General features: G+C 40.0%; 1 protein-coding gene across 1 annotated transcript; it reads left to right on the top strand.

The window, feature by feature from the left end:
* Window positions 1-214: 214 nt before the first annotated feature.
* On the top strand, window positions 215-15,850 carry Larp7 (La ribonucleoprotein 7, transcriptional regulator). Its single transcript, XM_051185532.1, has 13 exons — window positions 215-340; window positions 5,572-5,759; window positions 5,888-5,988; window positions 6,072-6,155; window positions 6,239-6,403; window positions 6,492-6,585; window positions 6,665-7,018; window positions 7,099-7,246; window positions 8,815-8,966; window positions 9,648-9,766; window positions 11,759-11,918; window positions 12,076-12,167; window positions 15,605-15,850. Exons 2-13 carry the CDS (start codon window positions 5,573-5,575, stop codon window positions 15,683-15,685), a joined length of 1,737 nt encoding a protein of 578 aa, XP_051041489.1. The 5' UTR covers window positions 215-340; window position 5,572; the 3' UTR covers window positions 15,686-15,850.
* The last annotated feature ends 10,305 nt before the right edge of the window (window positions 15,851-26,155 follow it).

Consider the following 26,155-nt stretch of genomic DNA (forward strand, 5'->3'; position numbering starts at 1 on the left):
AAATCCCACTTTCGAATTTCTCCCGCGAGCTGCCGTGACGCCATCAACCAGGGACGGCGGCGCTGAGCCACGCCCCCGCCGCCGCCGCCGCCGTTCGCAACCCACCAATGGAATTCCTCCTCGAAGGACGGTCACCGCCTTACTCCCCAAGACCCCGCCCCCTCGGGGGCGTTGCCTATGACGTCACGACGCGGCTCCTCTCCGAGCGACCCTTCCACAGCGGACCGAGAGAAGCGCGTCGCTCGTCGGATGACGCAAATTTAGGCCGACTCGGAGGAGCGGGAGACAGAAAGCGTGGAAGAACGCAGTCGCTGCCCGTGGATTTGCGGACGTGACCGGAGTAAGTCACAGGTGCCCTGGAGAGCCGCTCAGACCCGGTGAAGTGTGAACTCCTGAGTCCGGTCCCCTCGGGTCATCCGTGGTCCGGCCCACCCCGCCCCCCTCACCACTAGTCCGTTGGGTTGGCTACTCCGTGCGCACGCGCAATCCTCTGGCGGCGCTTGCAGTTCCAGTGTTCAAGCGGAGGGGGCGGGCCGAGCTCAGTATTGGGAGGTTTGGGGCACGCCCGGCTCCTGGGGGTGTCGGGGCGGAAGTCTATGTAGTCCCGTAGTGGAGCCATGGCCGCTCCGCAGGTTGTGCTTGAGCATCGGTTTCCAAAGGACAGCAGTTGTGAGCACTCGCGTTCTAAACTTAAGGCTTTTCTTTTGCAAGACCTTCGTCCTTTTAGCCTCCTGTAGAAAGTACGTATTAAGAAGGAGCTAACAATAAACTGTGAATAAAAGCTCCGAGTGAGTTTATGAGGGCCTAAGGGGAAATATGAGCGGACAGTTCACTGAGACTGGAATTCCTCAAGAATGCTACCTTTAGTAGTCCTTCGAAACCGGGCGGTAGTGGGAAATCGAATGTTTTCATAAAGCATATTTACACTAGAAGGGTCACTCGGAGCAAAGATCCAGCCCACGAATTGTTTTTTGCTACCTTTGAATAGTCTTGCCATGACTATAACTTTCGTTCTCAATCTTTTGGGTACACTTCGTTTTGTTCATAACCTGAAAAATGTCATGGCCACCTTTCTTTGGAAATTTTACATGTACCCATTTTGCGTATGATTTTAACAGCAAAAGCTGTGACTTTAAACTGAAAAAAAAAAAAAGATTACTTTATACCTAATAAAGTCTGCCTCCAGATTATCTATGGCATCCACTGTTTTTGAACAATGTTACAACTTTGTAACTTGTAGAAGAGCATAAAAAAGGAAATCATGTTTGCCGGAGGAGGGTGTAATTAGTTACTGCCCTGTGTCTTGTTAACATTCATTTCAACTTTCTGCTACATATTGATCTGGTCATTGCTCATTTAAGTGGATATGTAGCACTTAATTTTGCCATACTCATTTTGTACTTGTACAAGCATAGTTTTTACCTTTTAAATTTAACTTCTAACCATCTCATTGATTCTTAGCATTTCTTGAAACTCACCTGTAGCATCATAGACTTCAGAGTAAGAATTCCTGGGCCAGGATATAATATGAATAGTGACAGGCTGTAAAAACTTCTAAAAGGCAGTGTAAAAGTCGGTCATCAATGCTTGCTTACCTAGCTAGTTTTGACTAAGATACACAACCTTTTAGATGGATTGCCAAGATTTAGATCAATGTATATAAAGTAACTGGCATTGTTGTACAATTTTTTTATTCTTTGTTTCAAGACCATGGGGGGGGGGGAGTTCAACACAGGGTTAGGGTTGTACTAGAACTCTCTCATCTGCCTACCTCTGCCTCCTGAGTGCTACCGTTTAAGTTGTGTGTCACCACACCCATTTAACAATATTTTAATACTTATGACACCACAGAAAACTAATGAGGAATTACTAATGTTGCAAGCTTAGAAATAACTTTCACAAACCATATCAATATTATGAACAGGTTACACACAGATCTCTGTAGCATAGATGACTTTTAGAGCATGTTATAAACTCATATTCTAATGGCAATTGTGCAAAACACTAAATTTGCATGAGGGCCATTTCAAAAAATCAAATTGGTAAGATTTAGTGACCAATTGGTAAAGAATAACATGACCACATGTTGTGTTCTCCAAAGCAACTGTTTTCATTTTGATTTGAGAATCTTTTTTTAAATTTATGTATATTGTGTGTCTGAATGTAAAGGTCAGACGAATGCTTTGGATACCCTAGAACTAGAGTTATAGGAGATTGTAAGCTCTTTTTTTCATATATATATATATATATATATATATATATATATATATCCCATTGGTGTTTTGCCTGAATGTTTGTCTGTGTGAGGTTGTCAGATCATGAAGTTACAGACAGTTGTGAGCTGCCATGTGGATCCTGGGACTTGAACCCAGGTCCTCTGGAAGAGCAGTCAGTGTGCTCTTGACTACTGAGCCATCTCTCCAGCCCCAAGGTTGTGAGCTTTGATGTCAGTGCTAGAAATTGAACCTTGGTCCTCATGAGCAATGAGTGTTCTTAACCACTCACTATGCCATCTCTTGCAGACCTCTCCATGTCAGCATTTTAAGTGCCTAAATTACATTTTCTTGATATTAACAGTAACTCTATTATATAGATAGATTATATCCACATTCTATGGATCACAGAGATAAGAAATTTGCTCCAAACACATACAGAGCTTGCTTTGTGAGTTATAGTGTTAGCATTACCGAGGGTAAATAGGCTTTGGAAGGAAAGGATACATTTCTTTTTCAATGTTATTACCATAGGCCCTTGGGAAAGTACATAAAGCATTAGGAGTGTAGCAAGGACTGAGGAATAGTTAAGTGGTAGGATATGGGCCTGGGACGAGGAAGACTGTCAGCATCAGGGAGAAAGACAGGCATAAGGGAGTAAAGATGTGGGGGCTCTGTATCCTAGGTATTGCCTTGTTACTAACTGGTTTTCTTCAGACCTGATGTAAGGAGGCTAAATTGTTCTCTAGTTTGTTTTGTGTTTAATCTGTATCTTGTTCCAAATTGAAGGTGCATTTGATCATTCTGAACTGAAATATGCTAGGTTACAAAGTAACCCTTAAGAGAAACAGAAAGGTAGCTGTGACATTCTATGTTTTTACTGTTCTGTCTGCTTTGCTTTAGAACTAGTGGCTGTAGAGTAGTGTAGCTATAGATTCCATTATGCCTTACTTAGATTAGTTCTCAACCTTCCTAATGCTATGACCCTTCAGTACAGTTCCTCATGTTATAGTGACCCAAACCATAAAGTTATCCTGTTGCTATGTCATAACTGCAATTTTGCTACTATAATGTAAGTATCTGACCCAGAAGGGGTCTTGACCCACAGGTAATCACTGCTTTATAGATAGTGGGCTTTAATGGAAAAGAACTGTAGAATGTGAAGTCTGCCTTTATAATTAACACATAATAGTAGAGCCCGCAATGTAATCATTATACTCTATATTTATATTTATATTTTACCACCTTTGAAAAGAATCTGAAATGCTTAATACCTTATTTTCATTTTATAGAACAGACTGGCTTCAAATTCAAAGGTTCACTGCCAGTACCTCTTGAGTGCTGGCTGGGATTTAGGTGTATTCCATCATGCCCACCTCCTGGTACTTTTAAATAAATCTAACTACTTCACAAATATGTAGTAACCAGATTGAAGCTTTTGCCTCTATATAGTTATAGTGGAGATGATAGATAACAAAACTGTTAATCCCAGAGGATGATGAGCATAGAAAGAAATGTTTAAATATAGTACAGATTGTCATCAAGGGGACTATTTTATGTTGGATGAAAGAAAACCCTCTCTGAGACAGTGCCATTCACAGATCTGGGTGAATATTACACTATACAGATGTATTTGGAAAAGAAACAGCAGAAAGATGGAAACAGCCTGAAGATGGAAATGGCTTTAACATATTAAAGGAACTTAGGGATGATATAAGTCTGCTGAAAAGAGTTGTGGAAGGTAACATTGGCGAAGTATGTCCAGGTCAGATTAAATAGGATCTAGTAAACCATTTTAAGGTCTTTGGACTCTATGCTGAATGTGCTGTCTTTGGGAGTGTTTATACAAAGAATTGTCCTGGTTTACATATTTAAGTAATTATCTTGTACAAAAATTTGATTATAAGAAAGCAGGAGTAGGGTGACTTTGAGAGATGGCTCAGCCCTTAAGAGCACTGCTTTCTCTTCCAGAGTTTCTGAGATCAATTCTCAGCAACCACACGGTGGCTCACAACCATCTGTAATGAGATCTGGTGCCTTCTCCTGATATGCAGTCATATATACAGGCAAAACACTGTATTCATAATAAATAAGTGAATCTTTTTTAAAAAGAAAGAAAACAATAGTAGAAGCAAGTAGACTATTAAGGAAGATCTTGGCTATCTCATATGAGACATGATTTAATTAATAGAATGAGAAGTATTAATGTTCAGGACATATTTTAAAGGCAGTGCTAGTACAGCAGTGCACATTAGGAAGAATTGAGACTACTTTCTGATCTTACTCTCTGTCTTGTAATTGCTATTTTTCAATGTGGTAAAAATCTGGTAAAATTTTAGAATTCTGCTTTTATTATGTTCAGTTTATGATCTCCTCTAAATGAACTAATGGAGATGTCAAGTACAGTTGACTGTTGGAATGTGGAACTAATGACTAGTGTGTTTCGTGAGGCCAGAAACCCTCCCCTCCAGAAAGGATGGGTCAAGAACGGAAGCCAAGATAAGAGTCTAGTCATAGACCCCATATGAGGATAAAACACAGTAGAAGAAACCAGACGGGAAACACTTTAAAACGTATATAGCAAGTGTTTATGAGGCAGGCATTTCTCACTGTAGGAGCTGCTGGCGGGTGAGAGAAACCCTGTCTCAGCTAACATTAGCTCTGTTGTTAAAGCCCCACCAGAATGGGAGTTAAATCTATTAGGCTTCCAGGCCTCTGGCTCCACAGTATTCACCTCACTGTTTTGCCAGCTATCAATCAGTCTTGATGTATACCTAGTCTCATTTTGTATATTCAGAAGTCGGTAGATGTTTTTACTTTTATACTTTCAAAATTGGTACTTGGCTGACCAGCTTTTCAGATTTGAGTGAGATGCATAAAGAACTTTGTTACGATAAATGGGAAGGGTAGGTAAGGAGAAAGAAGAGGGAGACAGGAAGTCTGTCACAGGAAACAGTTGGAGGGGGAGAGCATATAAGTGAGCAGGGTCTTTTCTTGACACCTGCCTGCTGACCAGACCAGGGTGCTCCTGAATGCATTCTGCCAGGCCAGCATAATACAATATTCTTACAAGCTTGCTAACTTTATATCCATGAAGATATCAGATGCCATGAACTGTAGACAGGTGAGTGCTGGTGCTCTGGGAGGACAGCCACTGCTCTTAAAGCAGCCGAATTGAGGGGGGGGGGGATAGCTTGGATAGCCTGTCATCAGGAAGGCTCAGGCGACAGAGCATACACATGTGACTTGTAAAAGTGTAATAAATAATACGCTCAATGCATCACATCAACTTTGCCATAGGCATTTTATATTGCTGTCCTCCAGATGAGTAGGTGCTAATTATACATACTTTTTACAGAATGGAAACTGAAAATCAAAAATCTATGGATGAAAGCACTGAGAAGAGAAAAGAAGAAAAAAAGAAGCGTTCGAGGGTTAAACAGGTGCTTGCAGATATTGCCAAGCAAGTGGACTTCTGGTTTGGGGATGCAAACCTTCACAAGGACAGGTTTCTCCGAGAGCAAATTGAAAAATCTAGAGATGGATGTAAGTTTGCTCCTTCTAAAATAACTCCCAGTTCTTATCAGGCAAAAATCACTGCAGGGATCAGGTTTATGGGTTCATCATAACAAGCTCAACAAAAAGCTAACATGTGTTATATATTTTGCAACTAGATGTGGACATCTCTCTTCTGGTGTCTTTCAACAAAATGAAGAAGTTGACCACAGATGGGAAGCTAATAGCCAGAGCATTGAAAAGCTCATCTGTTGTAGAGGTAAATCTACAAATTAATGACAAAATTGAAACTGTACAAAAAAAACTGTATTTTAAACCTCTTTAAACCTCCTCTTTATCAAGTTGGACTTGGAAGGGACCAGAATCCGGAGAAAAAAGCCCCTAGGAGAGAGACCAAAGGATGAAGAGGAACGCACCGTGTATGTGGTAAGAAAAACACTTAAATTCTAGTTTCCATTTATTGATAAAATGTCGTTTGTGCTTAAAAACTGTCATGCCACTTCATACAGGAGTTACTTCCCAAAAATGTTACTCACAGCTGGATTGAAAGAGTATTTGGGAAATGTGGCAACGTGGTTTACATAAGTATTCCACATTACAAGTCTACTGGGGATCCTAAGGGATTTGCCTTTGTGGAGTTTGAAACAAAAGAGCAAGCAGCAAAAGCCATCGAGGTACGTCAGTGTGACCCTGGAAATTTAAAAAAAAAAGCATATTAGTACGAGTAATTTTGCCATGATTTTTTTCTAATTTTCATTTCAGTTTCTTAATAACCCGCCCGAAGAAGCACCAAGAAAACCTGGCATATTCCCTAAGACAGTGAAAAACAAACCCATCCCTTCCTTAAGAGTAGCTGGTGAGTACCTAAGAATAATATTAAAGAATATTAACTTAGAGGAAAAAACAAAATCATTCCCACACTGTTGCTGTTACAGAAGAGAAGAAAAAGAAGAAAAAGAAAAAGGGGAGAATAAAGAAGGAAGACAGTATGCAGGCAAAAGAGTTAAATATGGAGGACACGAGCAGCATGGGGGCATGTCAAGCTAAGAGACCAAGGACTGCCTCTGAGGGCTCTGAAGCAGAAACTCCTGAAGCTCCAAAGCAACCTGCAAAGAAAAAGAAAAAACGGGAAAAGGCTGACCCGTCTGTCCTCCCTGAAGTTAGGACAGGGAAAAGGGAGAGAAGCAGCGCAGAGGATGAGGACTCTCAGGCCCCCAGGCCAAAAAAGAAGAGGGCTCACAAAGACGGCATTGGCGAGCCTGCTTCTGAAGCCTCCAAGGAAAGCAGAGGTGCCGCGCGCTTATTAAGATGGTGCAAACATTTTAGGTACTTCAAACCACAACTTGTCTTACGGGAATCTCTTTTCTAGACTTAGAGTTCTGCTCTACAGAAGAGGAGAAAGAGACGGGAGATGGAAAAGGCGACTCGCACCTAAAAGTGAAAAGGAAGCACAAGAAAAAACACAAGGAGAGACATAAAATGGGAGAAGAGGTCATACCATTGAGAGTCTTGTCCAAGTAAGTACCCACTCAGCAGCAGCTGACAGAGCTCCATCACCATTGCTAAAGTGCAATTCCAATTGCTATTGAACAGAGTTGCATGTTAGCAACAGTGATGGCCTACGGTCCATTCGCAGGCAGGGCAGGAAGTGCAGATTAAGTAGGAGCCCCCACACTCAAACATAAAAGCACTTACTTTATAAAGTCACAGCAAGTGCCTCCATGTTAAAGTAAAGGAGGCTCCTTAAGCAGCAGTCAGTGAAGTCCCCTCAAAGGCCCCGGGGAAAAGGAAAGCTTGCCATCACCAAAACATGGGAGCACTTACTTCCTTAATTCCAAAGCAAGTACATCCACGTTTAAGTAATGGGGAGCCCTGTGTTTACATTTACGAAGCTCTCCTCCTTCACCTGTAAATTAAGGAAATGCTGAATGGGTTGAGACACCTCCACTGAAACATGGAAGCACTTACTTTCATTTACACAGCAGGTATCCCCATGTTAAAGCAGAGGGAACTCTTTCAGACTCTCAAGGGCTTAGCTTTTTCCACTCCAAAAGTGTGCATTGAATCCACTTCTACTAAAACTTGGAAGCACTTACTCTTCACAGAGAGACAGAAAGCACTCCCATGTTAAAGTTGAAGGGAATCCACCCGCAAGGTGACTTCTCAAAAAAGATAGGCAATCCAAGAAGAAAATGAAATGACACGTTTTTACCTCTGTGAACGGGATCCAAAGAATGTCCTTCTCTGCTTGGAGGGTGAAAGACAGTGACTTTAGACCACTTGTATTTATACTACTCCTAACTCCTGAATTCCTTTTGGTGTTTTATCTCAGAGAATCATTACAAGAGCCTTTGTTATTTTAATGTATCAGCAGTCAGCTCAGGGAAAGTAGATCCTGGGGATCCTGGGTAGGTCTGGATTTTTTTTTTTTTTTTTTTTTTTTTTTTTTGAAGTAAACAGATGTCAATGTTAACTGCTAAAACCATTACCACAAGATACCTTCTCTTTAAAAAAAAAAAAAAAAAATCTCCTATCTGCTTGTTTGATGGCACAGATTAGGGTAACAATGAGCACTCCCACTGGGCCAGGAGGAGCATTGTGCTTCTCTCTGGAGGAGTCCCAGCTGTTTGAAGACACATCTACATGGTAAATGTATGTAAATAAATAAATTGCTTCCATGGGGTGTTTTTTTCTTCTTAGAAATTCTTTTGATTCAAGTAAATCCTAAGGAATGTTATCTCTCAAATTAGAAGCAATTTAACAAATCTTTGAATTTTAGCCTCTCACTTTTACCCAAAGTTGCCTTATTTTACTTTTACAATTAAAAATATTAGAAACACATCAGGAACTTAACTGGGAAATTAAAGCATTTTACCTGAATATTAGTGAAAAGGAACTTCATTTGTTTGTTTGATAGATAGATTTACAGCCTGAAAACTAATTGAAAGAAATGGGAAAACTAATTAAAATGGGAAAACTCATTAAAAGAAATGGGAATTTTTACGAATGTATATTTAGTTCACCTTTAGATTTCTCAGTGAGTCATCTTGTCACTATTTCAGTAGTTCAATTTTTTGTTTTACAGGACTGAATGGATGGATTTGAAAAAAGAGTATTTGGCACTGCAAAAAGCCAGTATGGCTTCTCTAAAAAAAACAATATCTCAAATAAAATTGGAGTCAGAAATGGAAGCAGACAGTACAGTGCCTAGCAAGTCTGGAGTAAAGAATGGAAATGGTGAGGCTCACTTTCATAGTATTTAGTGTTACAGTGAACCCTGGGTGTAGGCATTGTATTGGAGTGATGGAGGGTTTTCCCAGTTTTCAATTGAACCATTGCCTGAAAAAAAATTGAAGTGTTTATATTGAACTTTTTAAGAACCTGCTTACTCTCCATTACCAGCAAGTTTGCTCATGAATGACTGGGCATAGCAATAAAGGCTGCAGTTTTAGTGGAAGATGAACCCGGAACAGGAACTTTAAAGATTTATTATTGATTGTAACATCAGTAAAAGTGTTGTTTTTTTTTTTTTTTTGTTGTAAATATTTTTACTTACTGTAATTCACGTACTTTACATCCCAGCCATAGCCTCTCCCCTTCTCCCTGCTTTTGCAGTTCCTCCTCCCTACTCCCCTAGTAAAGGTTTTAAGTTCTGTGAAATTATACAAATTCTCACATTTGAATAGTATCCTTATGTTTGTATTGACATCTTTATTTGAATTTTATTCATTGGTTCAGAGCAGTAATGCGTCTTGTTTCCTGTTAATTTCCAAATGAGCAGTTTGATGCATTAATATTAACATTGCACAAGTTCTTTAAAGTAGTGTGAGAAATCACTCCTGCTCTTGTAGAGTATCTCTCCTTGTGTTAAAGGTGGGAATTGGGAAAGTTTTATCTGTGGTCTTTTCCTTTTCTCAGTCAGCCATCCAGAGTGCTGCACCCAGGAGAAGGTCAATGCCCAAGGCCCACAGTTCGTGAACGGAGTTATTGTGAAGATCACGAGCACAGAGCCTCTACCTGGCAGGAAACAAGTCAGGGTAATGTTCACGATGCCTGTGTGAAAACAAAACAAGACCTGTTAGAATTTTACCTCTATAAAGCACGCACAGAGTTTGAGTCCATGGTGACTTAATCTAAATGCAAACTCTGGAGGAAGTGAGATGTACATGGGACAGTCTGAACTCCACTGATGGCTTGGTTCTCTGTAGCTCAGGAGAGAACAGTTGCAGTGATTGGAAATTGCAATTTTTGAAACAATATGTTCAGTATTATGCTTTAAAAGAGGTTTTTCAAGTCTAAGAATTTTTAAAATGGTATTTGCTGTCATTGATTTTTTTAAAAGGAATTTTATAACGTACTCGTTCAGAGCTGCTTACTTGAGAGTTGTAACCACATGCTCCTATTTTGTTTTTTAGCCAGCTGCTGTATTCAGAGATTTATATTCATCATTCCCAAATGACTGTTTCTTCTTGTTTCTCTGGGACAGGGTTTTTGTTGTAGCACAGGCTGTCTTAACTCTTTTTTTTTTTGTTTTGTTTTGCTCAGGCCTGCAATCCTCTTGTTTCAACTTCCTAGCCTAGCAATTTATTTTATAATTGTTCTGTAACTTTCTAATTACTTTTTAACATCTCATACCATTTATTATTATATATTATATTGTTTCCTTTTTCTATAGAGCTGTACCAGTCAAATTTTTTAATTGAAAAAAAAATGAGGGTTTTTTTGTTTTTGGTTTTTTTTTTTTTGGCTTTTGGTTATTTCATTTGTTTGTTTGTTTTCTGTAATCTTTGTACACTACTCTTGTTACTGATTTCCAGGCTGATTTGTCATTATATGAATTTTACAGAAGATTAGCCCAACTTTCTAATGGATATATACTAAGTATCTTTTGAACTGGGATAGTCTAAACTACCTGAAAAAAAAATTATAAAACTCTTACCACTACCAAGGAATACATTATAAAATCATCAACTTACTGTAGACTGATCTCTTGCTATGTAGCCTAATTGATATGATTAACTAGATAAAAACCGTGAAGACTTCTCAGGTATAATTCTCTCCAAACATTTTTTACTATGGGTGTTCTATTGCATTATATTGTATGTTAAGGTTGAGTTAATATTAGTTTCTGTCTTCTAAAAACTTGAAAATCTCTACCCTTTCCTGCTAAGTAATAAACTATTCTACAACGAAATATTTGCAGATCCTAAACTTTTTTCTGTGACTCTTAAAAGTCATTAAGTTACAATGATTTGAGTTCTTTGTGCCTAGAAACTTCTGGTCTTAAGAGTTTCCTCTTTTTTTTGCTTTAATGAATGAAATTTGACAACTAAGATTACTGTAACATTCCTGCATAAATGCATTGTGTTCTGTAGAGAACCTGCTGTGAGGGGGGAGTAAAGTAGATTAAGAATGCAGGAATCTTCTTAATTAGTCTTCACAGCAGGGTGCTATAGGTAAAAACTGTCCCCTTGTGGGGTCCTTCAGCTTGCCTAGAAAGGGTTACTTAGGTGTTTTATCTAAAATTGAGAGCGATCAGCTGTGTGCCAGTAGACCTACACAAGAACCCTAGGATCCATTATAAAATGTTGAAAGATGATTCCATGTGTTCTATGTCAAACATGGTATTATATAGGTAAGTGAAAATAAACTAAGTCCTTTTCATCTTTCTTGTACTAACCTATGGCCATGTTAGTGGGGGGAGGGGTCATTTGTATTCCACTTTATAAATCTTGCCCTTAGCTGATCCCAATGTAAGTTCGTGTTTTAAGGTTCATGTTTTAAGGATAGACTTTCAAGAGGAGAAGGGAAAGTAATTTGTGATGAATTGTTAAATTGCTTCTCATTTTCTCCCAAATTTTAACAGCATTAGAAGTGTTTTATATATATATATATATATATATATATATATTTACCCATCAACAACAGAGTGCCTTATTGATAAATATATTTGACAACTTTTGTGTGTACATTCAATTATTGTGAAATATCTTGGGTGTTGATTTTAAGTGTATTTCTTTCCCATGTAGGATATTTTAGCTGCAGTCTCAGAAGTTGTTTATGTTGATTTGCTAGAAGGAGATACTGAATGCCATGCCCGGTTCAAAACTCCTGAGGATGCTCAGGCAGTAATGAATGCACAGACTGAAATTAGAAAGAAACACTGTTGGAACCTGGAGGTCCTTTCTGGTAAAACCTAATTGAGTTTTTTAATAAGCAGTTATTATCATGGATAATTGTTCTGCATTGGGCTAATGGAGCTAGCATTCTTCCCAAACATTGCTGCTGGGGAGATTAGAATGTATATCCTTATACTTGGTGGTCAGAGTTTTTGTTTGTTTTTAAGGTGATCATGAGCAGCGGTACTGGCAGAAGATTTTGGTAGATAGACAGGCCAAACTTAATCAACCTCGGGAAAAGAAAAGAGGCACAGAGAAGGTAAGGGCAGCAACTAAATGCATCTTCTGACAGTGATAAATGAGAATAAATTTACTTTGGCTTTCCTATCAGAGTACTGTTTCAGACTGAGAAAGAATACAGATTTCTCCTGCCTTCAAAAATAGATGAAATTAAGATCGTTTGCTCTTTTTGTATGCATAATTGTAATTAAGAGTTTTCCTGTGCTTTGAAGCAGTCATCAATGTTATCTATACAGTCTTGATTTGGAGCTGCTGTTCCGTTATTTGGGGATAATGCCTGTACAAGATTGTCTTGTCCAGAAAGGAGTGAGAGGCTTGATGTCTCTGGCAATGAGAACTTTTGTTGTTAAAATGTTTCCTGATAATCAGTAAGTGTCACAAACAGAAATAATTAAGAAACTGTCATTCAGCAATTGTCTTTCTATGATAATTAGTATAATTTTTTGCTCACCAAGAATGGTGTTTATTCTTTGACAACAAATTCTTATTCTCTTAAATATTGTTGCAGTCAAAGTGTTTATAACAACCTGTTACGAACTCTGAAAGTCCTGATTCAGATGTCATATGTTTGTTGGCGATGTGTTTTTTTCCTCGGTGCTCCTTTGACATTTATGATGATTGACAGGGACGTTTGCTTGAATGGCTCTTTGTGAATTTTTTTTCTTGAATGGAGCCTGATCTGGCTGTGAGGGGAAGGACCCCTCTCCTTTCTCAAGGTGCTTTCGAGTCTTGGTTTCAAAGCTTGTTTGAGATGATCAGATGTTAACGGCAGTAACCCAGAACAGATAAATGAACTGTAATCAGGTCAGAAATAAAAATTTATTATTCTAGTGTGAAGTTTTGTTAAAATAATCTATACTTTCCTTATCTAGTAATTATAACCCTTTACTTTTAATTTTAGAAATTTATCAAGATCATCTTAGTCACAGTAATAGAAATACTTCCCGGGTATTTCATAAAATTAAACTAGAACAACAAAAATTTAAATTACTCATGTTCCAGATCTCACATGCTTCATTGTCATGGTTATTAGCACGATCTAGGTAGCAACAGCTGAAGGCAGCTGGCTTTATGGATTGAAATGTTGTGGAGCTTCCACACAAAGTAAATGGTGTTGAAAACTTGATAGAAGAAATGAACCACAGCTAACTTGTCCTTGTTGTTTTCTGGTGCTGGAGATTAAATAAATGCTCTACCACTGAACTGCTTGGAGAGCTTGCTAATACTCTGAATGTATTAGCCCCCATTCCTGCAAGGTCTTGCTTAACTTATCTGTAAACATTACCAGGGTAGCACAGGAAATTAAACCAAGTAGCTTTTACATCCACTCGAGAGTTCAGAAGTGCAGCACTCAAGGCTAAAGGAATGGGAATTGAGTATATAGACAACAATGGCAGAATTTCAGTGATTCTGGCATGATTCCTTCCTGATAGGACAGCTCATCATTTCCACACTAGATACTGATGCACCTTGAGTGGGAGAAAAAGCACCTAACTTAATCTCCTTAGAGTTGTCAGTTTTCACCTCGCCCTGTTCAGTTTATCAGGACTGAAAGTACAAAGTAAGTCAGTACAGGGTACATTTACTCTGCATGGATGTTTAAATAGGAAAATTAGGCACTTATAAGTGAACTCACAACGGATTGGGAACATGGGATCTGCTCTTCCACCCCCAGCCTGAAAATAAGCTTCAGTTGTTTTAATATTCCGTAATTTTTTAATTATATTTTGAAGTTTCATGTGGATGTGCTGTGCCACATCTTTGGTATTTAAGGACAGTTTGCTAGGATCAGTTCTCTCCCTTTGCCGCCATGAGCATCCTAAGGATGCAACTCTGGTTATCATGCTTTGAAGCAAGTGCCTTTAGCTCCCATGTTTCTTAGATGTCTGCCTTTGTTTTTAATCAAAATGGCCATTTCAATGCAAATATTGTTGCATGTTTTCTGGTGAAGTCAGAATTGCTGTTTGTGATCCACATTGGTGTCCTAGGGTACTCTTGTCTGAACAGTGTTTTAATCATGTCATGCCCTTCTGTCAGTCAGCAATGTTCCCAGATTTGATTCATGGATGGATTGATTTAGACGAGGTCTCTGGTATCTCCTGCTTACCTCAGGCTCACTGTGTAGTTGAGAACCAGCCCTTACCATCTAGTGTTGCATTGCAGGCTGGTTCCTTCCACCCAAGCGTATGTGCTGTCTAGGTATCAAACCTGGGGCTTTGTATGTTCTAGCCAAGAACTCTACCAAACTCAGCTACTTCCCTAGCTGTAGAGCCAACATTTTTTAAAGAAAAATAAGACTGTGTGTGCGCACACACACATTCATTCCCCCTGTTAAAGCTTTTGAACTGTCTGGTGTTATAGTTAGTACCTGCCATCCCAACTGTTCAGGAGACAGAAGAGTGAGTGCCTTTAATGTAGCCTGAGTGACAGAGAGCCACGGCTGCTTTGAGAATGTTTCAGTCTGTTGTCTTCTGTGTTTCAAAAAACCTTTCCCTTCTTTAAGAAAAATCTGTGTGATATATATCATTTTACATATTATGTAATAGTGCTTTTTTATTTGATAAAGGCAGGTCTTAATCATTATTTGAAATCCTAAGTTTTTATTTGTAAAGCAAATGATAAACTTTTTAGTAAGTGTAATTGGCACAAAAGAATTATAACATGAGCTGAGTGTGGTGATACATACCTTTACTCCCAACACGTGTGAGTTCAAGGCCATTCTAGTAAGCCTGGTGTGGTGTGCACACCTGCAGTAGAAGCACTCAGGGTAAATAAATGTCTCCAGTTAGAGTCCAGCCCAGTCCATACAGTGACTTCCAGGCCAGACAGAACTACAAGGAAAGACTTGGTATCAAAAATAAATGAATAAGCTTGGTATGGTGTCTTATGCCTCTTATCCTAGTATTCTTTGAATTTGAGGACAGGTAGGGCTTCACGAAGAAACCCTGTCTCAATAAAACAAAATAATAATAATAAATAAATGTATAGAATTGCCATGCATGTCCCTGTGCTTGAAATTACCCCCACAGTAAACAGTTTGTTTTGATTTGTTTTCCCGAGAAAGGGACCCATTGTGTTGCTCATGCTGGCCTTGAACCCACAGAGATCCCACTGCCTCTGCCTTTGGAGTGCTGGGACTACAGGCATGCAGTATCAGACTCTGACGGACATTTCAGTTGTATGATTTTGAGTTGTGCAATGTAATTAGAGATCAATAGAGGTTTCAAAGATTTTAAGATCTATTTTATAAAAACTTCCAGTTCTCTGTAGGTTATTTGATCAAAACATAATGATATCATTTGTCTTTCTACTCCAAGCTTTTAAAATTGTCATTCAGCCTGATCGCCTTTCATAGTAGGGACCTTTTTTGTTTGTTTGTTTTGTTTTTTGTTGTTGTTGTTGTTGTTCATTTTGGAGTTTCTGAGACACTCTAATTTCTTACTTCTTTCTCCATAGTTAATCACCAAAGCTGAGAAGATTAGATTGGCCAAGACTCAACAAGCCAGTCAGCACATTCGATTCTCTGAATATGATTGAGAATGATGGCAGCTCCCTTTGGATTCCCTTGCTGGAGTGTTCTTAGAATGCTAGGACTTCGTGATGGATTGTTCTGCTGAGATCTATATTAAAAAAAAAAAAACCTTTGTTCCTTGATGTGTAAATAAGACTTTTCTAGAGACAATAAAGTTCTTGTTGAAATTATGCAGATCAACTTCAAATGATTTCATAAATAAATGTGTTTTGAAAATTATTGGTTTGTTTTTATACAGTCAACATGATTATAAAATAAAAATGCTTGGATATCAGATGCAAATTAACTTGGCTCCTTTTTTTCTCATCTTCCCTTTCTTTGAGCAACATACTGTATCAACTGTTTCTTATTAATATGTTGAATTTGAAAAGAATTAACTTTACTTTTCATGAATAGATCTTTTATTTTGGTTAGACAATGTGCCAGGTACTGTGAGCTTGGAGAGAATCTGGGAATGCACCTTAAGGGAAACTGAAGTCTGTTATATTTTCCAGAAATTCACAAGACTTAAGTAATTAAGTTGTTTCTAGAAGTTTATTTATAGCAGCTGTGAAGGAATGGCATCTTAGACTCCCATCAGAATCCCCTAAACGTAATCTCTGTTCCTTTGGGCAATGTACGATTTCCGCTCCCACTAGCTTTGACCCACTTCCTACCCTAGTAGCAGTTTCTACGTACTGTGTGAGGCCTGTGGTCAGGCATCTTCACTTCTGTGACCCACAGGGAGGGTCACTGGCTGAGGAACAACAGCTGATCACTGCCCAATATAAGTACCCTGGCAAGTTGCCTGCCCCTCCTTTTTCCTCCATGGGTGATATATATACATGCACTCATGGCAACAGAAGACCTGGAAATAGTTGATGTACCCTGTATATAACTAAAGGAGCTCCAATAAAGAACTGAACATTTAGGGCTGGATGTGATAGAAGCAGAGGCAGGTCGGTCTCTGTAAGTTCAAGGCCAGCCTAATAGACTCCCAGGACAGCCATGACTACAGAGAGGCTCTCACAAAAAGAATTAAACATTTACTATAGAGCGTTAGATGTTGCTGTAGCACTTGAAAAGTAGTAGAAAAAGCAAGGGTTTTCTCATGAAACCTCCATTGTATATGAAGACAGTTTTAAAAACAAAAGCTTGTTAAACAAAGTTTCTGTGAACATGGCAAGATAGTTCAAGAGTAGAAAACTACTTCGTTGACCTAAATTCAGACCCTGGAACTTGTGATAAGAGAGCCCATTACTATACTTTCCCCCATCATACACAAATACAAAACAGATTCTAAAAGAATGGTACCAGTCATGTATATAGTGCTCATATGTACATGCAAAATATGTATAAAAATAAGTCTTGAAGGGGCTGGAGAGAGTAGTTAAGAGCACTGACTGCTCTTCCAGAGTACCCAGGTTCAATTCCCAGCATTGACATGGCAGCTCACAACTCTCTGTAACTGCACTTCACAGGAGATCCATCCCACGACATACATGACTGATGTATGTGATGCACATATAATTACTCAGCTCTATTGCTAGTAAGCAATAGAGGTATAGCCAGTCTGATTGAATTAAAGTATATGAATATAGAGTATATTGCCAGTCGGTGGTGACACACACCTTTAATCTCAGCACTGGGGAGGCAGAGGCAGGTGGGTCTCTGAATTTAAGGCCAGCCTGGTCTACAGAGTGAGTTTCAGGACAGGCCCCAAAACAATACAGAGAAACCCTGTCACGGGGGAAAAAAAAAAAAAAAAAAAAAAAAAAAAGGCAAAAAGTAACTACTACACTAAAAGGAAGGAAAAAGATTATTGTTAGAATTCACCATAGGCTTATGAAATCGAAGGAAGAAACAGGTCAAGATTTCAACACTTTACCTCCTTGGGATCCCAAATACAGTTGGAGACTCCCTTATCAATTTTTATTTTATTTTATTTGAATAGTCTCACATATTCAAGGCTGTCCTTGAACTCACAATAAACACAAAGATTAAATGACCTTCCTGTCTGCCTCCTGAGTACTAAGATTGCAGGAGTGCATACCCACACCTGGTTTTAAGTGTCCCTTGGGATCAATCCAGGGCTTTATTCATGCTAAGCAAGTACTCTATCAATCGAACTACCTTCAGCCATCACTTTAAAAAACTTTTTAAACAAATCTCTCCTTTTGTTTAGTTTTTATTTTGTGTGCACTGGTATTTTGCCATGGGTGTTGGATTCCTTGGAACTGGAGTTACAGACATCTGTGAGTTGCCTTATGGCCACTGGGAATTGAACCTCAGTCTTCTGGAAGAGCAGTCAGTTCTCTACTGAGCCATCTCCAATTTAATATAGCCCAGTAGTGGCATCACACTAGTCCTTTAATCCCAGCACTTGAGAGGCAGAGGCAGGTGGATTTCTGTGAGTTCAAGGCCAGCCTGTTCTACAGAGTGAGTTCCAGGATAGCCAGGGCTACAGAGAAACCCTATTTCAAAACAAACAAACAAAACAATATGTATTAGTTCATGATATTAAGTATCTTTCATCCTTTACATGTCCTATTGTGCTTTAAGTAGCAAATTAAAAATAGGCTGTCTCTGTCTCTGTTTCTTCCCTGTCCCTCCCTCCCTCCTTCTCTCTCTCTCTCTCTCTCTCTCTCTCTCTCTCTCTCTCTCTCTCTCTCTCTCTCTCTCTGACACAGTTTTGCTAGCCCAAGCTGACTTTGAACCTGGAAATTTCCTGTTTCAGCCTACCACCTTGTAGCCATGAGACCACTATATCAGATGAAAAGATTAATTCCTTAAGCCCAACAGAGCCAATTTCCCACCATTGTTAGAAACAATTTTCTGTTCCTTCAGCTGGACACCAGTGTGTAAGAATGTAAGAAGTCAAGTCATGAGAAATGTGCATCTTCAAATTCACAGTTGCACTCCAGTGGAGCATAATGCTCACACTCAGGGAAGATGCCAGAAGTGAAAAGGGAGTGTTTTCACGTCTCCATTAAGTAGACTATTTCTGACTAAATCCGCAGGCTTTTCCTGATCCCTTCCTTCTCTTCACTCCCCCCCCACCCCATCTCTTTGTGAGCCTCACAATGCTTCCCAGTTAAAGTAAATGTGCGTATGTCGTGATTCCATCACAGTTTATGGTCCTACTTAGCTACAAGAAGAACCCAGGATAAATGAGAACGGAAATAAATGCAAGACCTGTAAGTGTAGTTAGGGAAGGAACTAAGTGATCTCCTTTGGTTTTATCTACAATGAAATCTTTATACTTTTCTTCTCCCCATTTCAAATACCCACACTCCATCCTTATCTCTCAATACTTAGCAGTTTGTCCCCCCAAAGCCAAGCATGCTGCACTAAACTCACGGACTCTGCCTTTTAGAACTTTCCTGTCTCCAGCTCCTGGTCCCTGGCAGGTTTCACTTTGTCATCAATCACTCCCTGGCCTATCAAAGCCACAGCAAAATTCCAGCAGGGATTTGTTATCTGGCAGCTTTGTTCTTGTTTTCAAATCACTCTTGGATTCCTTAGCTTTGTGGCCCTGCAATTATAGGTTACTAGAAATGGCTTCTTACGATTGTAGATTTTAATACAGGGTCGGTGCTCCACAACTTAGAATCATAAGATTTTTAGAGCTATTTCAACATGACCATGCTGTAGTTAAAGATGATGCAATTCATGGGCTGGAAAGATGATAGCTCAGCAGTTAGGAGTGATTACTGCTTTTGCGGGAGTTTTTGTTTTTATTTATGTGTAACAATGTAACATGGCAAACAACAACAAAAACTTTAGCTGGGCTTGGTGCTGTATGCATTTATTCCCAGCACTTGGGGGGCAGAGCCAGGAGGAGCTCTTCTGAGTTTGAGACCAGCCTAATTTAGCATCAGGTTCCAGGCCAGCCAGAGCTCAGAGAGACACAGAGAGATGATGTCTCAAAAATTCAAATAAATTCAAAATAAAAGGTTTGCTTTGATTTTATGCGTATGCGTGTGTACTTACACGTATATGTTCACGGTGTTTGTGTACTAGTACCCATAAAGGGTAGAACAGTGTTGGATCTCCAGAATTACAGGGGATTGGTGAGCTGTAATGTAGGTGATGGGAATCTAACCAAGGCTCTCAGCAAGAGCAGCTAGTGCTCCTAACTGTTGAGCCATCTCTTCAGCCCCTATATATCTTGTTTATAAAACTTCTGCTTCAAGCTGGGTGTGCTGGCACATACCTTTAGTTCCAGCATACTGGAGGCAGAGGCAAGTAATAGATCTCTGAGTTTGAGGCTAGCCTGGTCTACAGAGTGAGTTCCAGAACAGACAGAGCTATACAGAGAAACCCTGTCTCAAACGAAGCAAAACACAACAATGATGATGATGAAATAATGATGATAACAACAACAATAACAACAATAAATACTGCTTCAAATGACTTCCTTTGCCCCTGCTTTTATTTCTGCAACTTTATTTACTTGGTGGCCACTTTTTTTTTTTTTTTTTTTAAGGATATTGTAGTTTTCATCATCTCAGTGCCTATTCGTGAATGCATTGAGATCCCTTGTTTACTGGTTGTTTCTGGGTTTAGCATTCTGGGCTTGGTGTCAACCTCATTTTTGTTATGCCCTAACATGACCTTCCTCTTGAGCCAAGTTAATTGGCAGATAGCACCCAGCACATGACTTGCCTCTCCTTGGGCCCTAGAAAGGCCATTCTCCAAACCTGGAATGCCTTCTCTACTCTTTGCCAATGTGTCCTTTAGCCATTACTAAGCCTGTGCTGACCAAAACTTCCCTTTCTTCTGAGAGACTTCCCATTGTCTTTACACCATTACTTCCCATTCCCTAACTACTTAAGCTCTGTGGTGCTTCTCAGTGTGGTTCTTGCTAATTCTCTAAGCTAACTTTTAAGTGACCATGTCTCTGCAGCAGAACAGAAGCCTGTCCTTTGTGTCTTTGTTATTTGAGCTGAATTTCCCTACTGCATGGCCCCTCAATACTGCCTTTAAGAGCAACTTCAAATATTACTCCCTCCATGTCATATAAAATCACAGTTTAGTCTTTCATAGAGACAGAAGACCCACCAAGAAATTATAACCCATAAAAATAACAAAAAGCATGAGCTAAACTGGCACATATAATACAGGAAAGCGCTGTATAGTAAGCCCAAATATTATAGATAGAGCATAAGCAGAACATCTATACACATATATGTGACACACCCACACACATCTGTCAGCGGTTGCAGCTAAGTGGTAAAATATGTTTCCATAAGGCCTGCAGTCCAATTCCCCGCAACACAGAATTTAAAAATATCACACCACACGCCATAAAATAGTACATCAGCATTCATTTTAACGCAGCAAAATATCTAGTAGGCACACTTATTTCATGCAAGGTAAATGATGCTAGCATCCTAATCTTTCATTGTAAACTTTCCATTGTATACATGAACTGTATGCTCAATTTCATGTGTGTTGAAGTAAACAAAAAACCAAACTCCTTTTTGTTTAGTTGCCTGGGGAAAACACTTTGTTGTTGTTTTGTTTTGAAGACTTTTTAAAATTTTTTGGTTTTCCTGCACTAAGAAATCTCTCCTACCCCCTCCTTAAAAAAAAACATAAAATAGGGCTGGAGAGATGGCTCAAAGGTTAAGAGCACTGACTACTCTTCCAGAGGTCCTGAGTTCAATTCCCAGCAACCACATCGTGGATCAAAACCGCCTGTAATGAGATCTGTGTCCTATGCTGGCAGAACACTGTATATATAATAAATAAATCTTTAAAATAAAATAAAATGAGGCGGGCGGTGGTTCATGCCTTTAACCTTTAATCTCAGCACTTGGGAGGTAGAGGCAATAAGATCTCTGAGTTTGAGGCCAGCCTGGTCTACAGAGAGAGTTCCAGACCAGCCAGAACTGTACACAGAGAAACCCACCCCCACAAAAAAAAAAAATAGTACATAATGGATGAGTGATGTGACAGCAATGTCTGGTTTTCTGGTGTACTGGGTGTATGTATGTCTGTCTGTTCTACTTCCCTTCATTTCCCTTCACTAGTCCACAAGAACTGATAATGTACCCATTCTACATAGGGCGTTAGAGCCAAGTGATGAGTCCCTTTTGGTATTGAATCCTTGTATTGAATCTGGGACCTGGTGCATGCTAGCCAAGTGTTACATTATCAAGCTTGGTGAACTCTGCTCACAGTGGCTTGCGTCAGTGGGTCTGTAGTAAACCTGAGAGTTTCTTCAGGAAGATCTCAGGCCCTGGCTCTGCACCATGACCATCAATGAGGTAGACTTCTCTTATGTTAACTACGGAGAATGTTAAAATATACTTTTTATGAATTATTTTTATTTTTTGTGCATTGGTGTTTTGCCTATATGTATGTTTGTGTGACAGTGTCAGATCTTAGAGTTACAGACATTTGAGTTGCCATGTGGGTGCTGGGAATTGAACCTGGTTCCTTTGAAAGACCAGTCAGGGCTCTAAACTGCCGGCCCGTTAAAGATATTTTTTTCAAAAGCCACTTGCTTCCAGGCCAGTCTAGTCTACCGAGCGAGTTCCAGGACAGCCTCCAAAGCAACAAGGAAACCCAATATCATCAAAAAACAACAAACAAACAAACAAGCCACCTAAGGACCGATCAAGGCCTACTGCTGCAGGCCTGGGTTCTAGCACAGCGAGCACAAGCTGTAAATCCTCATGGCGCTCCTCCCATTTCCCTTAGCCCCAAGTCGTACTCCCTTGTGACCGAACCTATTCTGTTCTCGCAGTGTACCCCTTCCTTCCTCGGTACACTTTCCCATCTACTACCTACATCTGTGTGAAATGAGTCACCCATTCTCTACAGCAGGACCTCTCTCCCAAACCCGTGACTGAGACAAAGCTGCTTTGTTTTGATGTACTTAGGCCTGTTTGCTTTACTTGTCCTAAAGCTGGTGCTTAAGCCGGCTGTTGGGAGACCCTGTGTCTACCTGAAGAGCTGTTTGGGTTTACCATCCTTCTATCCTCAAGCGTCATATTATTGACATGTAATCTCTACTGAGTATATGCTTTGGAATGGCCTGAAAAGGTAGATTTAAGCTTGTCTTCATGCTCTCTGCTTACAAAGTGTGCTTGAAAACCCTGGTCAGAGAGTGAGCTATCAGCAGGGTTGACAGATTCCATTAGCACACAAGTGTCCCTCCCGGGCAGCAGCTGGGAAGGCACACACAGCCTCCAGAGTGATACAGTGTATTTTTGTCTGGCGTCACATCGTTCCTGCCTTTAAATATCCAGGTTGCACTTTAAAAGGACAGTTCAAATGCTAGGTCATTTGAAATTCGGCAGCTGGAGTGTGGCTCAGTTGGCAGAGGCTTCTAGATGTGTGAGACCCTGGATTCTGTCCCCTAAAATTCTAATTATTACATAACGCAGAGAGTTGAGACCACTCACTCCTTAACCTTTCCCACGTCAAGGTTGAAAGGAAGAGCAACATAACGTGTTCCTTGCTGATGGGCATCCAGTTTTGGCAGGCTTACACAGCTGGTGCTTTTTACAGTACCATATAGCTATATTTAGCCAGTTGTTCACTTCAGGGCCCTTGAAGTGATTTCTTTTGGCTCTGCTGTTCTGAGAGGAAAAGGAGAGCTCTATTAACATGAATGAAAAATGATTAGGACAGGGTTTTTAGAAGTCAACGGGATTTCTGAGGTTTTAAGTTTTCCTGAATTACCGGAATCTGAGCTTTATTGTCGGTGAATCCACTGAAAGGGATTAGCCTGCTCCAAATTTGTCAGTTGGATAAACTTGTCTTCAGATACTCTCTCTTTCTTGAGCCCCTGCCTGTTTTTTTCTTGCTCTTTGAGAGATTGTACTTTCATTAAAGTATTGTCTTAACTCTAGCGTTGCAGAGTGAAGGTTTAGGGGCTAGCTTTGGAGTTCAGCTTATACAGTGCTTGCCTAGCATGCAGAAAGAAACAAGGCGTGGCAGCACATGTCTATCTATCAACCAAGCACTTAGACATGGAATCAGGAGTACCAGAACGTTAAAGTCCTCCTTGCTTTTAAAGTGCATTTGAGGTCAGCTTGGGATACACCAGACCTTGCCTGCAAAAACAAAAACAAACAAACAAACACCTTGCCTGCAAAAACAAACAAAGAAACACAGGCGATGAAGGCTCAGGGCTGACAACCAGAGTTCAATCCTCAGGTCCCACATTGTAGAGCAGAATTTTGGAGCCTGCAGGCTATCTTCCAACCACTCATATACATACATAAAAATAAATAATCTAATTTTAAAAAACTGAAACTATGCAACCAACCAAAAAACAAACAATAATCACAGTAGCTCTTCATATCACTCATTCTCATCCATTAGTTCAAATTATTTATGCAGCTACCAAGGGTCAAATGTCAGTAACAGAAGAACGTATCTACCTTCACTGAGGGTATCCTAGAATGTAAGGAGAGAGCAACACTTAGGTAACTACACTTACTCCATCAGATGATGCTACACATTCCAAAGGCAGGAAGACTAACAGGGAACACAATGAAGTAGTGAGGAGGTCTGCTGAAACTTTCCCCCTTTTGTTTTAGACAATCTGTGTTGCCCAGGCTGGCTGGCTCTTCCTCCTGGGCAAGAGATGCTGTGCTCTCTCTTTGCTGCAGTGCAGTCTGCTAGAAATGTCACAGTTTTCACTGAGAAAGCAGAACGTTTAAGCAAGGAACTGAAAGGTGCAAAGTTGGGCACAGTGGAGAGATGTTCAGGCCTAATGACCTGAGTGTGATGGCCTTGGTGTGGGAACAAGCCCTGGATACTGAGGTGAAACCCAGAGGCCAGTTTGCTGGTACTGGAGGATCAAGGACATTAGTGGCAGGAGACGACCCAGAAGCTGGAGGCCAGAAGGCTCAAGGCCTTGGGAGGTGAAAGTAAAAATGTTTCATCTTGATTCTAAAGGAGTGGAGAGACCTTTGGGGACTATTGTTGTGTGTTTTGTTTTGGCTTTTTGAGACAAGATCTTACTATGTAGCCCAAATGACCTCAAACCCATTGTCCTCCAGCCTCAGCCTTTTAACCAGTAGGGTTTTAGGCATGAGCCACCATGATCAGCAAAACAATTTAAGCAGAGTGATAAAAAGCCTAGAATATTGCCCCTTTCTGGGTTGCAAAATTGTAAAGAGAAAATAAATTAAGCTAGCCTGTAACATTCAGTGTGATAAAGTGGCAATTCTAAGCCATTGTGTTTAGAAGAGGAATAAAGTGTGGGCACTGTGACAAGCATTTTACAGAGGGATTCTGTCCCAGTTTTAGGAAGAGAGAGATCTTTTTAGTCGGTGAACCTGTTTATCCTGAAACCACCTCATTCTCACTTCCTTTGGACATGGTCAAGTCTAGCTGCACGACACTCTTAATTTTTCTGGTGATATGAGAACGAGATTATTTTTTTCAATGACAAGAAGTGAAATAAGGAACACAGAGCAATGTTCTAGATCACCTTGTTCTGGAGGCAGTGTCCTCTGTGGGAACACACGTTTTATCAGCTGCAGATGAAGTTCTTCTTCACCTTCATCCAGTGCAGTGTGGGAGGCCCCTCTCCAACACCCCTGTTCCTGATAGGACGAGGCCTGGCAGCCATTTCTCATGTCTTTCCCATCTAAGCTGTCTGACTGAACCAGGTCTATAGGCAAAGGCCACCATCCTGTGCAGGGCGATCATCCCTAATCCAAGATAAGTGGGGTCAGAACTGGTTTAAATTTTGGATTTTTAATGATTTACAAAGTTACCATTGTGTGTGTGTATGCATAGTGGTGTGGTAGGGGTGTGTGCCATAGCAAGAGTGTGGAGGTCAGGGGACAACTCAAGAGTTGGTTCTCTTCTCCCCCTTATGTGAGTTCTGGGAACTGAACTCAGATCTTCAAGCTTGTAAAGTAACTTTCCCTACTGAGCCATCACCAGCCCCAGAATGAATATATATATATTGCGGTAAATAAGGATCAGGATAAACAAATAAGCCGAATAGATGTTTATTCAGGGAGAAATAACTTACAACCTAGACAGATGAACACCAGGAAATTCAACCCGATCCTCTCCTGTCCGAGTCACGCCAGAAAGAGAGCGCCTTCCTGGCCCCCTCCGACCTCCTTCCTCAGGTCACCTCCGCCCATCGCTCCACCCCCCAATGGGCGTGGTCAGTGCTACAGAAGGACTACCTCACTACATATATATATATATATATATATATATATATATATATATATCGATAGCCTAGATTTAGTCTTGATATAAAATTCTTTTTCCTGTTCTTGTGTAACAGTGGTTCTCAACTTATGAGTCCCAACCCCTTGAGGGTGAATGCCCTTTTTACAGAGGTCCCCAAAGACCATTGGAAAACAGAGGTATTTACATTATGATTCATAACAGTAGCAAAATTACAGTTATAAAGTAGCAATAAAAATAATTTTATGGTTGAGGGTCACCACAGTTTAGTGACGGACTTTGTTAGGGGTGTGTGTGTGTGTGTGTGTGTGTGT

This window comes from Phodopus roborovskii, unplaced genomic scaffold (assembly GCF_943737965.1).
Source record: "Phodopus roborovskii unplaced genomic scaffold, PHOROB, whole genome shotgun sequence".
NCBI lineage: Eukaryota > Metazoa > Chordata > Mammalia > Rodentia > Cricetidae > Phodopus > Phodopus roborovskii.